The 18,127-nt window shown below is 39.4% G+C and overlaps 1 protein-coding gene and 1 long non-coding RNA gene across 3 annotated transcripts; both read left to right on the plus strand.

Moving 5' to 3' along the window:
* The first annotated feature begins 44 nt into the window (after positions 1–44).
* On the plus strand, positions 45–16,214 carry LOC108120769 (AF4/FMR2 family member lilli). 2 transcript variants are annotated; one of them, XM_070280484.1, is made up of 7 exons: positions 45–129; positions 1,944–2,545; positions 8,583–9,551; positions 9,612–10,141; positions 10,846–12,412; positions 12,475–12,643; positions 14,716–16,214. In XM_070280484.1, the coding sequence occupies exons 2-7, from the start codon at positions 2,125–2,127 to the stop codon at positions 14,963–14,965; spliced, it is 3,906 nt and encodes a 1,301-aa protein (XP_070136585.1). In that variant the 5' UTR covers positions 45–129; positions 1,944–2,124; the 3' UTR covers positions 14,966–16,214. The 2 variants fall into 2 exon arrangements, with proteins under 2 accessions (XP_070136585.1, XP_070136586.1); XM_070280485.1 differs by lacking the exons at positions 45–129; positions 14,716–16,214 and adding an exon at positions 13,515–13,869 and having other exon boundaries at positions 2,125–2,545.
* A 678-nt stretch (positions 16,215–16,892) lies between these two features.
* On the plus strand, positions 16,893–18,101 carry LOC138926435 (uncharacterized). Its single transcript, XR_011442965.1, has 3 exons — positions 16,893–17,134; positions 17,190–17,268; positions 17,670–18,101. It is a non-coding gene; the product is annotated as an uncharacterized lncRNA (long non-coding RNA).
* The last annotated feature ends 26 nt before the right edge of the window (positions 18,102–18,127 follow it).

Below are 18,127 nucleotides of genomic sequence, written 5' to 3' on the forward strand. Positions count from 1 at the left end.
AACATCGATAAGTAAAAATAATCGCCGTAGACCTACCATCTCTATGCTGATTCAAAGCTCTTCGTCGAGTTCATTACCAAAACAAAACGAAAATTCCTGGCGCATTCCTTTCTTGCTTCCCCCTAGCAAGTAAATATATTTAAAAATACCATTTTAACGGTGAAAGTGCTAATAAAGGGTGCTGGAAACTGTGTGCATAATTGTGAAAATTGTTCAGATGTGGAAATGTGAAAAAAACGCTACGAAAACGAAAAAAACGCTTCGAAGTGCAAGAAGGGGCAAAGAAGCAGAAAATTCAAATGCCAATACAAATCAAGTGCTTGAGGGAGGAAGAGAACAGCCCGAGAGCAACGAGGGTGGACGTGCGCTCTCTTTTGTTATCTTTGCGCGGCAATGGCCATTGTTATTGTTTCGGACCAGTCTTAAACAAAGAATTTGGCTTTAAGTTTTTTTTACCAACCCCCTTAGTTTATTTTAAACGGTGCTACAGCTGCTTGATTGAAAAAGCGAGAGTGATCGCAAGTGTTTGGTTTTTTATAAAAATAGCAAAGGCCACCTGTCGAGTGCACTGCCTGCGGATATATTTGCTCACTCAAGCGAAAATCTGCCGAACGCGATTCTTTCGCTGATATATCCGCTATTGGCCATTCTGTTACTCAACCACCCCATCGGGCAATTATCAATGTTTTAATTAGCCTCCACTCGATAAAGTTACTGGCCTCTCGAATAGAGCTGCCTACCATTCGTGAGAAATTTTTGAAAATAAGCTCAGAAAAAAGTCAAAAACAATCTTTTACTTTAAAAATATATTATAAATATTAAATATATTGAAATATTGGCAACCATATTGCACAATTTGTCTGAAAAAAAATTAGATACTTACTTTGTCTTTAAAATTTGCACTTTTTAATTTTTTTATCCTCAAAATTATTAAATTTTTTTATTTTAAAAGTTATGTTAGGTATTACCTGTTCCAAGAGCCATACAACAACCCTGAAAACACCCAGCTGTTTACATTCCTCTCTCATGCTTCGAATAGGCTTGTCAGCTTATCAAAAAAGAAAAAATAAAAAAACAATAAAAACAAGTTATAAAAATTATAGGTGTAGAATAATTTTTATAAAAGATTTTTAAAAACTTTTTTTTCTTGATATTTTAATTGAATTTTTTGAATAATTGGCAACCCTGCTGCGCCCTGTCCTCTCTCGCTCTCCTCTTTTGGCCAACTCACACACCTGCGCCAACATAACGTAACGTAACGCCTCTGCTGGCGGCGCTGCCCCGAAACGGTTTTGGCCCGAACCGGTTACAGACAAGAATGTGTGGTTCGAGCCGTGTCCCGTGGCGTGTCAGCATTCTGTTAACGTAACGTAACCCAACTGACTGATTGTATTGACTGAAAAAAAATAAATTATTTGAAATTTTTTTCTCGGGCCGAGCGGTCATGTCGCGGATAGAGTGAGTAATCGAGTGGGGTAGCGCGTGTCGCGAATTGGAAAAAAGTTCATTATCAGCCAACGAGGCCAAAAAATTGTACAGAAATGGAAATGCAAGTGAAAAGTCCAAACGGACCCAGACCCTGCCCTTGAAAGTGTGTGTATGTGTTGGCCCTAAGTTCTGGTGACTGTGTGTGTGTTGGTGTGCGTGCGGCTGCTGCCTCCAAAAGTGTTGATTGTAAAAATAAAATACAAATTCGATCAACAACAAAAGCAACCTTGAAAAGGCAGCCAAGAGAGTCGAGTTTTTCAGCTTTTCCGCTTTTCTTCTATTTTTACGCGTGTGTGGAAATACGTGAATAGTTTTCCAAGTGCCTGTCCAATTGGAAATACCTTGTCCATTTCAGTCCTTGTGTTTCGGTCTGGGCGTGAGCATGCATTCTTAAAATCAGTCAGTGTGTGTGTGTACTCCTAAATTTATGTAATTTTCACACCTTCGTCCGTCAGGTAATCACCAGCCAGCCAGCAGGAATTCACTTCAGCGACAGGATGTGGAAGTCGTAGTAACACGAACGGAACGGAACGGAAGGAACTAGTGGAAATGACTAGCTAATTAATTAGCTAAGTAGGCAGAGAATACAAGAGTTCAGAGATTGGTTGAAATTTTATAGCGGCCAAGGCTTTAAATATGACATCATACGCAAATAATGATACAACGACATCGTCATCCACAACAACATCAGGAGGAGGAGGAGGAGCAGCTGCAGCAACTACAAGTCCCGAAGCATCGGGGGCCGGGGGCGTGGCCACTGCAGCAGACCCATCCAAAGCCAAGGGCCGTGACAACTTGTCAATTGGGAGGACAGTATACGGGGAGGAGGATGATGGACGCGAAAAGGCCGACACTACGCCGGAGAATATCAAGAAAATAGTGGAGATAATGGAAGGAGCCGAAGGCAGTACCTCCCCAATATCACCCTCTCTCTCTCCGCGGCACGTGCAGCTCCGACATCCGGTGAATCCTGGCTTTGTGGGTCTGGGGGCTGCCATCGATGAGTCCAGTGGCAAGTTCTGTCTTGGCAAGCCGCCACCATCACCGGCCGAAAGAGGTAAGCTTATGTTTGCTTTCAGGATAGATTCTGGCCAAGACCAGAACCGTGGACAATTGATGGTCTGTGGTCGGGGTCTTGTGGCTGTTTGGCCTTTTTTTTTTTGTTAATTTAAATTTTTAATGAAGCTATTTTGTGCGAGTCTTTCTGGCCATGGCTAAGCTATGGCAAATATTTATTGCAATAGTCATGCCTAGCAGGCACACACACACTCTCCCAAACACACCTAGTTTGTACTGGCACAGTGGGCCGAGGCTGGTTATAAAAGCCAGTTACCGCTTCTGGTTTTCGAGAAAGTGGAACGGGATCAATAGCCTGCGAAAGCCACTAAAGCCGCCGGCAAGTGACATCAGCTTTGGATATTTATGGCAGTGTGACACCAAACGAAAGAGTTGTCTAACATGGAGGTTCATTCTTTTGGATCAACCGGAAATTAAATACTATATTGTTGGCCAAAAAGTATTATTAACTCTACAATCATAAATAGTAGTGGTAGCCAAATTGTTTATTTTTTTATAAAGGGGTTAAACGCACTTAAACGATCCGAAAAAGCAGCATTTATTAAATTTTCCTAGGAAGAGAAATTAAGATGTTTCAAGACCATTATTAGAAGCTACTTTTAAGAAGATAATAACCTGCTGATCCTGTAAAAATATTTCTTCAAAATGTGTATTCTGTATTTCTAAATGTCTTCAAAAAAATGGAGCTTTGCAAGGATCTTGTTTTTTGTCGTTTTGAAAAATCCAAAATTAATAAAATAGATTGATTCTTTTAAAGAATACATACATACATAAATACAGGTACTAAAGAAAGGAATTAAAATAAATCTTAATAATTAAAATAATAATTCTCATTTCTTACAAAATGGCATAATTTTTAACAAAAGCAGTAGTTTTTTGCTGAAATTTTGAAATACCTGGGGAAATTTTGAATACTTCTTTTAATACCTGGGGAATATATCCCAGAAGATTGTGTACAAATTCCAGACCCATTAGCTTACCTATTTTCGAGAATTTGAGATCACCGACTTTAAAAACACTGTTTTGAGGAAAAAGCGTTAAAAGTTATCCGGCTCTGACGCATATACGCATATAAATTGAAGTAAAATTTTGAAAGGACATGTACATATAAATATATGTAAATTAGAAGAGACTACAATAAAATGTTTGATTTTTTGAAAATCCTAACTGCCTATAAACCCTAGCCAAATTGTTTATTTTCCTTTTAAGCAACTTGTAAACTATACTCCATTGATTGATTTATCTGCTTTCTAAGCAAAATACTGCCTGAAAATACTCCCCGAAAATGAACTTTTAAAAAAGCACTTAAATTCTTCCTCAGCACTCTCATGAGAAGAACAAAAACCATATAAATATTATTGTTTGAAATGCAAATTCCATACAAGAAGCAATCTGAGGTAAACAACTTGAGATATAGATACAAAAAAAAGCATAATCTTAAAGCAGATTGCCCCAAATTATAGGGTTATATATACTCATTCATTGAATTCTTTGTTTTCAATTAAATATATATCTTTCTGGTAAAGATTCGCGAGTCTGGCGAGACAGACATAGTAGCGTATCGGATCGGATCCCAGTAACCTCCAATCGATCAACGCCCGCAGCTGGCGCTGCTGAGTCATCCATACACTTCCACTTCACGAATCTGTTTTACTTTTGAGTTTAATTTTTTTTTTTATTTTTTTAATGATTTGTTTGCCAATGAATTGCGTGCAAGGAATGAAAAATGTGTGAGATAATGACGGCGACTGTTCAAATTTTGTAAGATTTGGCAAGCACCTCGTACAAATACACACAAATGCTGATAAATATTTCGAAATGATGAGAGATTTATGAAAAACAAATCAGTCCACTTGATGAGGGGAGGTACAATAATCAAGGTGGGGGCCTGGGAATGAGTGGCTACTTTTGCTTTTCACTTCAAACTCAGGTGTCTTTTGTAGACAACCGGGAATGGGGATTATATCACTTGGTTAACTGATTCACTTTAATGGAATGTTACAGTCACGTGAAATATTCTTTTTTTTTTTATTTTTAATAAATACTTTTAATAGATGCGTATGTTTTCTTAATATTAGAAAAGAATTCTACCTTGGCATAGAGCCAAGAATCAAATCTCTGGGTTTTGGCCTTGTTCTCAAATTGATTATATTGCGGTAAGGCCTAATTGGATCTATTATTTAATTAAAAAACTGTCTTAGAAACAAAATACTGTGTTAGTCTTCCCAGAGTTTCTTCTCCAAAGAGCCAAGATCTCAAGTGTATAATGAAAACTCCATATAAGCCAAACAATCACCGATAACAAGTCGCTACAAATAGCCACAGTCGATGACCTCATTCGCAGATGACAAATGATGATGATCGCCCAATGGCTTTCTCTGCGGAAAGAAAAAGCATATATGTATATAAATTAATTATTAATAACAATAATTTAAATGCAAAAAAAAAAAAAGCATAAAAATCAAAGCATACGCAAATGGCCGAAACCGAATTTAATGACTGATTGATATGGCTTAAAATGACGTAAGAGGCCATAATGCAATTAGCGAAACCTAATCGGAAACCGATTGTCTGTCAGAGTGTGAGAATCGGTTAGCCCGACTGCACTTTGTTACCAAATTTGTTAACACTCCAAAATTGCTTAAAAAAAATGATCAAAAATCGGCGGGCGGTCACACAATTTCCTCTGCCCGACTTTCCAAAAAAAAAAAACAAAAGCTGGCCAACACTCAAACAGCATTATATTGTGTGATTTTATTTATTGCGAAAAGTAAAAGCGACTAACAAAAAAAAACCAACAAAAGACTTTTGAACAAGCCACTCGACACACAGTTCCACAGCAATGGCAATAATAATAATAATAATAATAATGGCCAATAGTAATGCCCAACATTTGTGTGTGTTGTGCCAACAGTTTTCAATTGTTGGCCCATAGAAAACTCGATGGCCCAAAGAGAGCTATACGATGATGGAGGGGCCACTGGAAACTGGCAACTGGTAACGATAAGTTGATACAAGACATTTTATGGCCATGCACAGTGGGCAGAGTAATTACCGTTAGTCGGTCGGCGTTACCAATTGTGGTCTATTGTCTATATCGGTGATTGCTGCTCGGTTGGCTCTCAATGGCGACTGAAATGCTTCCTGCCAAATTGCATTGCAAATTTTCCAATCCAACAACCGAATAATGTCGTTCTAGATTCGGAATTGAGTTGGAAATTATTAACTAGAAGTTTTTATTTATTTCTTAAGAATTTTCCTTAAATAAAAACTTTAGAAGCTGGAGATTTAAGGGGACCCCCCCCATTCTCGGTTTTAAAAAATCGATTTTTTTTTTTTAATTTAATTCGAACTTGTAACTATTCAAGAATGTTCGCTGAAAATTTCAAGTAAAAATTTCAAAAACTCTTAAAGATATAGCCGATTTATGGTGGAAGCCTCAGGCGACGGCGAGAGCCATCTCAAAACTTTAAACGCGTTTTTCTCGAAACAGTGTTTTTACGACTGGCGCATGAGGTTACTCAAAAACTATTAATCCAATCGGTTCCAAATTTTAACACGTTATTCTATACATATATAGCTCTCGTATGAACTAGGATAAATCGAATCGGTGAAGATCTTCCTTACTTTTCAACTCGATTTGTGGCTGAAAAAAATGGAAATTTCCAAAAAAAAATTTCAAAGGTCCACCATTTTGTTAATTTTTGAGCGAAGTTAATAATCCTAGTTCATACGAGAGCCAAACATGTACTTTTTCTAATCCCGTTGGAATTTTTGAATTCAGATGTTCCAGTGAGCGGAAATCACATGCGCCGCCGAAAAGAAGGACTTTTCTTTGATCACAAAAAACAACAACAAAAACCAAACAAAAAAAAATTCTGTGAAATGATTTTCTTCCTTTTTGTGTCTTAATATATGTAAGCACAGTTACAACCCTAAAAAATAATTTATGTTCATTTGCCAGCCCATTGAAAATCGTCAAAATTTAAAATCGAGAATGGGGGGGGGTCCCCTTAAGAGAGAAATAAGATAAGATAAAACGATGAAATATATAAATTGCACAATACCGGATATATGTACATATAAGCTATAATTCTGAAGATAATCATTTCTCTTCGCCGAAATCAATACCAGCGATATTTTTAGTGACATTCTCTTTCGTCACTGATATTGCAATTAATCTCTAATATTCGTTGGTAAAATAAATAACAACTGCGGAGTGGATTTGCGAGCAATATTTCTGAATATTTTATTTTATAGCCAATAATATTAATACTAGATATTATAACATATAAGATATTCGTTCGTTACCAGTATTTTGAGTTGTATTTAAGTGAGAATTTGTAAGAAAACTCTGGGTCTGGAAAGACCAGACAGAAGGTTTCATTCTTTAAATTAATTGAAACACAAAAAATCTTTTCCTACCAATTTTTTTTTAAATTAAAACTAGAGAAGCAAGATTATTTCTGAATATTTTTTTGTCCTTAGACTGAAAAAAGATAATTTGATTTCATAAATTAGAAAACTTAGACCAATTTCCCATCATTTGTTTTTAAATTATAGGCAATATTTCTGAACATTCTATTTTTATCCGTTGCACAGGGCGTGATTTTTAAGAAACTCTGGATAGTTAAGACCAGACATAGCTTCATTCTTAAAAACAAATTGGCAATCTGAGACAATATTCCCACCATTTGTTTTCAACTAAAAACTCACAAAGCAAGTGATTCAATGGAAACTCAGATATTATTTGCCTAAATAAATAAACCACAATACTGGATATATGAGGCAACATTTCCCAAAGCTGTTGATGAGAACCTGAGAACAAAGAAAACAAATATGTTTTTGTCATATTTCCATAATTCCCATTAAGCAGTTGCAGTTGAGGTTGAAATGCGAGAATCTCATCGGGGCTTTAATTACACTAACAACTTAATTTACGCCCATCTAAAATGATAAATTCGAATGCGGAACTTGTTAAAATAATAATAAGATACTTAAGATTTTACGAACAAAACATTATATTAATTTTGAAAGAGATTTTCAACTTCATTAGTTTCTTAAATATGGTAGTTTATTAATTAATTTCACACTCTGGCTAATGATATCACGTTATCACCTTGACTCTTTATTTAATTATAATATATGTATATTTTTTGGTTCGTGACCAAAATCATGTTTAAAATAAGGCTGTGAAATCTATTTTAATAAATATGGGAAGCCACCTGCAGGCAGTGGGTCTTACCATGGCCAGTAAAGTTAGGTAGAGCGTAAAAGTTTGGTTGGCCTGCCCCTCAAAAAAAAAACCTGCAATTGACCGAAATCAGCGAACTCTAACCTTCACTTTCCGGGTGCCTTATAGAGCGTACGTGTGGAAGCAACCCATCCATAGATCACGATTCTGAGAGGTGGCCCCCTAGATGGTTCCCCTCCTTCCACAGTTTGTGCCACTTTGCGTGGCATAGCTGGAAAGCAAATTGTTTGATTTTCTCTTGCTCGAGCTTGGCCGCGGAAATGTATAGAAATTGTTGGCGGAAACAGTGAGGGATCACCCCAGGCAGCAGGTGGGCGTTTCAATAGGGCCCTTTTAATAGGTGGTTGGAAGCTAGAGGGTCTATAGAGACTATAGTCTATAGAGGAAGGCATAATTGTCGTCCGGAATGGGGAAGCTTGATTAAATATCTCTTAGTTTGTCTTTGTAGAGCGAGTTCCATAACAGGTGTTTGTTACTTAATTGGCGGATATTTAGTGGGGTCTTTATAAGTCTTTTTTAGGAAATTTAATTAAGTTTTGGGGGATATTATTTTAGATTTTAAAGTAAGATATTAAATGCTTAAGTAGGCACCCTTTTCACTTAGAACCGTTCCTGACTCCGCTCTCTTGCCACTTGAGTTAAGCCGCCAGCCGTTTAGTTTCGTTTTCACCGCATAAACGCTAATAATAATAAAAATAATAATAATAATAATAACTGTAAATAAATGCTAATTTAATTTTACTTCTTTTGTGTTCCATTGCAGCGGCTTCAGTGCAAAGTCGAACGAACCACCACGCCACTGGCAATAAATCTTCACCAGCGGTGGAGCGGGAACGGGAACGGGATGATGAGGAGAACTCGAGCGAGTCGAATACCACAACGACGGCCACCAAACAGGCACTGGCCTTCACCATTGATCATTTCGATGCCTCGGAGAACGATGCAGCGGCTCAGGCGGCGCGCTACAAGAATATGATGGAACGCTTCCAGAATCGTCACAAGCGCGGCGCCTCCATGTCCAAGCTGGAGACGGACAAGGACAATACCACAACTACTACCAATACCACCTCAAATAGTGGCCGGCATTCGCAGCGGAGCAGCCTGGACGCGGGCAGCAGCATGGCGGATGACATCTCATCGCTGACAGCCGCCACACCCAACAGTGAACAGGCACCGCCGACGGCGGTGAAGATGCGGGTCAGGGATCGTAGTGCGTCCCGAGTGCGTGACGCCTCCAAGCGTCACAGTTGGTCGCCCAGGAGCTCGGCCAACGGTCCAGAGCCACCAACGGCTCCGGCCGCCGCCGCTGCACGTCCCGCCAGCCGTTCCAAGCTCCCACCTCCGCCAGCGGCGGCCAAGGGTACCTCCAATTTGGTGGCCAATCGCACAGCCAACCAGTTCACGCCACGCTCCACCGCCATGCAGCTGGCCCTGCGCCAGGTGGAGATGCTCTGTCCGCAACCCCCGCTGGCGGACGGCAAGTCGCTGGCCGAAAACGACGCGGTGAGCGAAGCGGGCACCTACACCCTCGACGGGGACAACTACACGGAGGAACAGAAAGATCTCATGAACATCGACAGGAATGGCAAGGAAGCGGCCGCCAAGCTGCGACCCAAACAGCTGCCGGTAAAGGCCAATCGGGGCAGTAACGTCCTGGAGGTGAACTATTACCATGAAACGCCGCTGCAGGAGCAGAAGCCACAGCAACTGCCGCCACAAAGGAGCTCCACAGGTCAGTAGATAATAGCCCCATGTGTTTGGATTTCCAATCAATAATGGCTTCCGGTTGCAGGTGCCTATTTGGATCAGTTGAAGAGTCGCGTGCTACGCCAACAGGTGCCCCCATCGCCACCTACCCCCCCGTCGCCGGCGGCGGATGTGGGCTGCTTCACCAGTGTCACCACCAGCGGCGTGTTGGCCAAGCAGCGCGCCTTGGACACTCATCCCAAGCTCACCCGTCACTCGCACAGCCTGTCCACCTCGCAGATCGACAGCTCGGAGTACGTCAGCAACGAGGCCAAGTTGCGGCACACCCAAGCCCTGGCTGGTTCGGCCACCGATCGCCAGAAGGCCGAGTATCGCCTGAATGTGTTCACCACCAGCACCAGTCAGCCCGCCGGCCACCATCAGCTCCCCGAGACTCCGACCACGCCGACTCAGGGCTCGGAAGCGGCCCTGCTGCAGACGGCTCAGACCAAGCAGGACTGGATTCAGGAGTGGGCCCGGAATGCTCGAGCCCGCAGCTTGGCCCAGGATGTAAGCGGCACGAGTGCCAGTCGCCGGAAACAGCAGCAGCAGCAACAACAACATCAGCAAGTACAGGTGAGTTGGGGAACCGGTCCAGGGATTGGAGGTGATCGGATGGAGGTCTTTTTTTGGAAAAAAACCAATTTGTTTGCAAATTTTGTATTAAGCTGTTGTAGAACTTGTGATGATTCATGGTTGAAGATGATTCATGATGATGGGTTAGTGATGGCTTCATGTTTTTAAATTTTTAAAAGTTTTAAGTTTAAAGAATGGGAACCCACTTTATTTAACAAAAAATGAGGTTCTTTTTAAAGACCTTTGTATACAAACCTCCTAAATTAAAGTCTATAATGTATTCTTGCATATCAAGTTACTTTTGATAGATTTATTTATTGGTTTTTATTAAAAATTTCCTTTATTTTTGGGTCAAGTTAGAATTTAAAATTCATTAAAATTTATTAGCACAAAATATTAGCAGAATATGCCAGCTTAATAGATCTTAATCTTTGACATTGATAAAGAGACAGGCAGAGACTTTCATAATGAGGCATTAACTGGTTTTAAATCCATCATAAACACAAAAAAATAGATATATCTATCTATAAGCTTATATCTTATTTGATGGAGAGCTATTTTACATGCATTCTACACGTGATGTAAATATCCCAGACACCACCACAGCCTAGACACCAACCACTCACACTCGATACCCAAAAACTATAGCATACTTATTTGGTCAGCTTCAAACTAAAATCTCATTTTTTCTCCCTTACCTCCAGCAACTTATGACACGCAGCTACAACTGCTCCGATACTGGTGGCGATTCCTTGACGGACGACAGCCTCAGCCTGTACAACCAGCAGCGCCAGTACGCCGCCGCTGCCAAGCTGAATCGTAGCCTAGCGGAGCGGTACCGACTGATGGGCGACTGCGACTACGCCAGCGATCCGGCGCTGTGCAGCCACGGTGGTCAGGTGATGGAACCACCCTACAAGCCGCCGAAGAGTCCGAGCAAGATACCTTCGCCGCTGCACACGCTGGGTCGTGCGCGCAGTGCCAGTCGCTCGCGTCCACCGACAGACGTCTATTTGGAACAGACGGCGGCGGCCATCAGTAATCTCCAGCAGTCGCTTTCGCGTCGGAGCTCAGTCAAGTCCCCGGCCCAGGGAAGTCCACAGCACAGCCTGGAGTCGACTGGCATGGGGGCAGGAGCAGGCGGTGGCTATCGGCGGTCGCCACTTCATCGGGCGCTCATGACCAGCAGCATCAACGAGGCGCAGCTGCAGTTGCTCACCAGCGGCGAGTATCTGCTGAAGCAGTTGCGGCGCCGCAAGAACTCGCTGGAGTACGATCCCGGCCAGGAAGTGGAGCAGCCGGAACCAGTTGCCGCCCCCTTGTCGCCGCTGCGTCGATCGAGCAGTTTCCAACAGCAACAGGGCCAGCATCCCGTGCGCCAGGCTCGTCCTAATTTCCAGAACCTCTATACACCGCCTGCTGCCCGCCACGCCCACGCCCTGAGCACCGCCCACCAGCAGCAGCAGCAGCAACTGAAGAAGTCCGCCAGCAGCAACAACTTTGAGCAAGCCTACAGCGACTACGACAATGAGCTGCAGTACTACATCAACGATGAGGATGAGATGGGCACCTCGGGCGCCTACTACTCCAGCAACGAGGAGGAAGAGGAGGTGCCGGAGGAGTCGCAGGGATCAGTGCCGTTGAGCAACACGCGCATGAACAAGGCGCTGCTGATGAGGATCGAGAGGAGCAAGCAGCGTGTGGCCGGAGGACATACACCGGCAAAGCCGACTTCCGCCCCGGCGGGAAAGCTCAGTGTGGCCCAGCAGAGTGGAGCCGGTGTGGTGGCCTGTCCGAACACCCCGGAAATGCCGCGTCGTGGCATCAAGAGTGCTCCGAGAGCAGCGGCACCCGGATCCGGTAATCGCAACACCCGCCAGTCCATGCCCAGGGAGACGAGTCTCAGTCGGTTGGCCCAGCAGGTGCCCAGTTCGCTGGCCAATGCCAAGAAGCAGCTTCTGCAAACCGCCAATGCCGGCGTAGCCTCTAACCAGCGGGTGCAACCCAAGTACTTGGACATATCCAAGTACAAGCCAGTGCAGTCAAACAATTTTCTGCGCAAGAACGACTCCAAGAGCACGTTGAAGCCATCTGATCCGATGAAGCGCAGTCCCAGTGCCTCCTCGATGGGCTTGTCTCGAGGCGATGGAACTAGGGCCAGTAACAGGAGTGTCCGAAGTACCGTCTCGGCGATGAACACCAGTACTACGTCCTTGGGAGGCGGTAATCCAGGTGCCAGGGCCTCATCCTCAGTGCGACGAGATGCTTCCGGTATGGATTATTTTAAATTTTATTTTTTTAGAAGATTTTAAAATATTTTCCTAAATTTTTAGTCAACAAGCAGAAAGAAGCCGAGATGGCCATGTGGAAGCGTCGCTCTACCTACGATCCCATGAAGGCAGCTGCCGAGGATCGGCGCAAGAAAGAGGAGGCTCGTCGGGCCCAGAACCAGACCCAGCGACAGATCAACGATGAAGGGGCCGATGAAGTGCCTTTCGAGAGGTAAATTAGATAACTAAAATATAATCTTTAGATAAATTTATAGAATTGAAAGGACTGAAACCTTTTAGAAAAGGTTCTTTAGATTTTTAGGAGAATATATCACTAGAAAACCCCAATAATAAAATCAGGTTTAAATAATATCTCTAAAAATAATACCTTAAAAGAAAAAGCAAAATGAAATTTAAATCAATTTTGCTTTCTTAGCAGACTATTACTCTTTTCAATTGAAGAATTTTAATGAAAAGGTATGAAAGTAAAGAAATATATTAATTCTTCTTTAAAAATTCTAGCTAAATCTATAAACAAAAATTCTTCATTAAAAAAGCTTTTTCATTTCATTAAAAGAAAGTATTTTAACATCAACTAGTGGCTAATCCAATCATAATATTTAGTAATACCTTTAGAATATTTTCCAAGAGTTAATCCAAGAGTTTAGTGTTCTTACTATAATTATTTGATATATATTTTTCGAATTATCTGAATATGATTTGTAACCTTTATTTTGGTTCTTTTATTAGCTTAAGGTTATGGGTAATTTCGCGGCTAGAGGTAAAGGTGCGTTCTGGACAAATAGACCAATATTTTAGCAATAATCTCCAATCTATATCTCATGACTCACTCCTAGTTGTTGAATCTTTTGATTTTCTTATCGATTTAAAACCTCAATTAGTAGTTGGCTAAGAAAACGACTTAACACACCGCTAAAGCATAATCGGAATATTAGGAATTAAGTCGTAAATGATCCAGCATTCTGTACTTATGATTTTGCTAATTGATTTCTTCTCTTTTAATTTCTAAAACCTCACAAACACACAAAACAACACAACCCAACAACAAAACCACGAAAACCAATCCAAATATTAATCGGTAGACCATCACGATCCCACTACCGCCGTGGACAATTATGACCAACGAATGGTGTATTAGTTACCGACTTCTGAGCCATCAACCTAAATACATCTAAACATTCAGTCGACTATCTTTCCACGAATAAAAAGCTATAAAAATATATATACTTTCCACTACCGACACATGCCACACGATCTAAAAGAAATATGAAATATTATTACAAAACACGATGCAAGCAGCCACCAGAGATTGTGCCACTAGAATTCAATTCTAGTGTCATATAAAATCAAATCGAAACGAAACGAACTGCGATCATTTTGAGAAGGGATCTATTTCGCGTAGTATCCGATATCCAAAACCGATATCCAAAAATAATCAACGAGAATACAGTGCCAACCCGATGTCCGGCCATATCACCTGCCCAATGTAATAGCGAGTTCTCTCCTCCGATCTCAACTCAATGTAGTAATAATGTTAAGGCATTATATGCATATCAAAATATCAATCATTTTCTTGTTGTTGTTCGCAATTGTTGTTGTGCAATTGTCTCGACCAATTTGTTCGTTCGTCAGTTCGTTAGTTACTTTGTCTTGTGCGGCTTCATTTGATTTTGTTTGGCATTTGGCATTCGCGCAATGAAAAGCTCTCCAAAGATTGCGAAACTAACTGCATCAAGTCTAACATTATGCAAGTAAATCATTAGAACACCGCCCGCCATTGGTAGCTCATTAATTAGAGTATTGAATAGAGGTGGTTATAACCATTGATTGGATGTTTCTTTGAAAGATTACTAATCTGATATATGTTTCTTTCAAAAATAATAAGTTAACTTTCATAGAACCAATCTTTCTCTAAAAAACCACTAATAAAATTTTCAAAATTGCCTCATTACCTTGTATAGTTGCTGCCACTTTTCTAATCAAACATTTTATAATTACTTACTATTACTATAAGAATTGTACAAATGTTTGTCCTGTTTAAATACCTAACCGACATCACATCTATCCACCTAACCAAGAACATACTTAACCCCCCAAAACAAGCCAAGTAGACCAAGCTAACACTACAATTAAAAGCTTTCTTAGACCTCACCCGAGATCGAGTATAAATACACATCACATACCATCCAAATTGTTTGCATTTGCGATATGTGCATATAGAAATATCCTAATATCTTCTCTTAACTATAAAATATATACTAATTAGTAATTATTTAAATACAGTGTGCTGCGCCCGGCCAACAACTTGACTATCACCGGCGGGGGAATCGGCTACAGTCCCCGAAACTCCATGGAAAACGACGCCTGGACGCTTGGTGAGTCCTCCGAGTTTGGTGAATATCCAGACGACTACGATGAGAACGAGGAGGCGGAGCCGGATGTCGACGAGGAGGAGCTCGACTATGTGGGCCAGGAGTCTGACGAGGTTTTCGAGGCTGAACCCGGCGAGTCTGAGATCCAAGCCGTCGAGTAGGTCGTCGGTGAAACAACATAACACAAAACCAGCAACAGTGATATACAAATTCGATATATACATAACTCTCTATATATATAATTATATATATGTATAACATATTGTATTAGCGATGGATAATGCAAAATAGGACTAACCTTACCCTGATTTAATGAGAAAACGATTCATCACTAGAGTTAAAGCTGAGATCGGCTTATTCGTCTAATTTATATGAAGTTTATAATTTGAATACCGAAAATCATCGAATAATCTAATAAAATGGAATTGCTTTGTGGAGAAAAAAATATTTAAAAGTTATAATTTGTTCAAAATGCCATAGGAGTTTATTTTTTTTTTAAATACAAATTCTATCACTGTCGGTTATGGTGCGAAAAATGGCATGAAATAATACTCAGAAAGGGCTAGCAAAATAGACTGCAATCGAGACAAGATAATTTTAAGATTTGGAAGAAAAAATAACTACTGACCAAAAGGAATTGAATTATTTTGTAAAAAATGAGCTAATTCTAATGCCCTTTCTTGATTCACAGACGGTAATGCCGGGATTTTATGCTGAAATGAAACTAGTTTGTTTTCGATAAGAATTTGTAGTCATGTCGGTAGGTTTTTATATACATATATCGAGGGAAGGATTATAGCTTACATAAACAATTACGATATGATCTAGTTTTATATAAATGCATACAGTACACTAGCTGAGTACTTCTTATACAGACGCTTAGTTTATAATGGATATTATATACATAAATGGAGCATATGTGGTATTCGCTTTTAAAATCAACTAAATTGTTAAAGTATTTCTCCTTTGAAGCAGAACAAACACACAAATATCATATAGTGCTGGTGTCGGTGTCCATATTTAGCAACTGCTCCCTGGATTTGGGTTCATTTAAGTAGGTTTTTTAAATCCTCACATACATACACTGCTATTTTATTTAGAAACTCTGAAAATGCCCAAGCCAACCTAATCAATAGACAATATACTAAAAGAACAAAGACTTTTTTCCAAAATGTCCAACAAGAGTATTCAGGAGCAGTTGCCAGGTTTTAACAATTATAGTTTACAGCCTAAAAATATATATATATTTTAAAGAAAATAATTATAATGCAAGTCAAAACTAAACAACAGCCGTCTATAAACAAACATTTTAAAATTTGTATATTTTAAGAGATGATAAAATTGTTTTCCGTGTATCCTATTTCTTGTTATTTTATTTTGCCAATAATTTTAGATAAACAAAAATAAACAAAGAGAAAATAAATAGAAATTTGAAAAAAAAAAATAAATAAATCGTTGTTTTGATTAAAATCATCTATAGGAGGTTCAATGGACTCTCACAAATCCAAATGGGATTATTCTTTTTATAAAGAATGACTTATCATGGAGACTATATATCCATATACACAGAAATTATTAATCATAATTTCTCTCTCTTATCTGAAATATATTCCAAATTACACAATAATGCAGACCGAATATATTTTTAATCAAAGTAAACAAAGTATGAAAGTGGAATTTGTAAAATGCAAAACTCTAAGATAAACAATATTTGAATTTTAATTACAAAACAAAAACAAAACAATATTGCTACATTCAGGAATGTGAGCTGTGTTGCTGTGGAGGGGTGTTGGGGGGATAAAAAGGAAACGTCAATTAGATTTTCTGTAAAACTGAAAGCGCAAAAAAAACAAAGTAAACAAATCGAGGAAGTGATGCTTTAACAAATGGAATTGTACTTAAACTAAATACTTTAGATTTTTGTTTAAAAAAAAGATAAAAAAATATATATTTTATTTATATTTTAAATTTTATTTCAATGGCCTTCTTTCTTTAAATATTAAATTTTTTAAGACAACTTACCAGCTCTAGATACCCTCGTATCTAAAGGATAGCAAGTGTGAAAAACAAGAATTTTCCTGGTACAAAATAGATCTCCCTGGAACCCCCCAGAACCATGACGGATCCACACAGAACCGGCAACCTGAGTGGGTTGTTGAAAAAAAGAAACAATAAAATGAAGTAAAACTAATTAAATTATATGAAATACAAAATGTAAACAAACTTTTGCTAAAACAAAATAAATAAAATACCCATAAATATTTCTATTTAAAAAGTAAACAAATAAAACGAAGCAATTTCGTAGCGGAAAAATTCCAGATTCAATATCCGTGAATAAATGAATTTAAATCTTTGTGACTAATAAATAAATTCCAATTTTTTTAGCTAAAAAAAACTGGAAAATAACTGAATTAATATCTTAAAAAAGATGCAACAAAAAGACTTGAATATTAAAATTCAGCTGGTAACTTTGTCTAGCTTTGAACTTTATTTGGGGAACCACATATATCTTTATAGAGACATTAAAAAAAAAATCCTATTCATTATGATAATTGTTATTAACCTTTGGCTTGTTTATTATTTGGCACGTCTGGTTTCTGGCTACCTCTATACATTCCAAATTCAATTCAAAAATTTTCATCCTCATTTCTGGATTGCTGAAGTGCCCCTTGAAGACCCCTAAGGCCCCGAACTATATATATGTATATAGATATATGTACATATCTTTAGGTGGAAACTCGAGGGGGAATTTGATTTTCATATTTAGAAATGTTTGGGCACTTTTTGATTGTATGTTTGGGTTTTGGGGCTGGCACTTAAAAATGATTTTATTTATGGGCTTTTATCATTTTGAGTTTTTCCCAGGATTTGTGATTGTGGCCATAAACAAATAATGCCTAATGTGCATTAACTCATAAACAATGCAAATCAGTATTTACGAAAAGTGATTGAAGGAATCCGTAGCTCTTGGAATTTATTCACCACATTGCCACTGGTACTTGAGGCCACTTGGAGCCGGAATGATAAATGCCACTATATTCATATCCACATCCATATTCATATCCATGGCGATGGCCCATCCCACCATCTGCTCCAAGGTCCCAATCCTCTGGAGGCGGCTGCTTTTCTTGGATTCTCTCGGATTTTTTTTTTCCTTTAGTGCGTCAGTGAAGACTTTTCAGCTTCTCGATTGCCATTCAGTTTCCAAGTACCAGATACATTTGTCATTTGTTGCCGTCAATTATAAATACAAGATATGTTTGTGAAGAAATATAAATACCAAAGAATTGTGTGTGATATATGTATATTGTGTGAGATTTTTG

This window comes from Drosophila bipectinata, chromosome 3L (assembly GCF_030179905.1).
Source record: "Drosophila bipectinata strain 14024-0381.07 chromosome 3L, DbipHiC1v2, whole genome shotgun sequence".
Taxonomy (NCBI): domain Eukaryota; kingdom Metazoa; phylum Arthropoda; class Insecta; order Diptera; family Drosophilidae; genus Drosophila; species Drosophila bipectinata.

What these genes read in the sequence shown, in the direction of transcription:
- LOC108120769 (XM_070280484.1), top strand. Translation starts at nt 2,125, where the DNA reads ATGACATCATACGCAAATAATGATACAACGACATCGTCATCCACAACA. An exon ending in AGTGCGACGAGATGCTTCCG is followed by an intron (nt 12,413 to 12,474) that starts GTATGGATTATT and finishes CTAAATTTTTAG; the next exon opens with TCAACAAGCAGAAAGAAGCC. An exon ending in GATGAAGTGCCTTTCGAGAG is followed by an intron (nt 12,644 to 14,715) that starts GTAAATTAGATA and finishes ATTTAAATACAG; the next exon opens with TGTGCTGCGCCCGGCCAACA.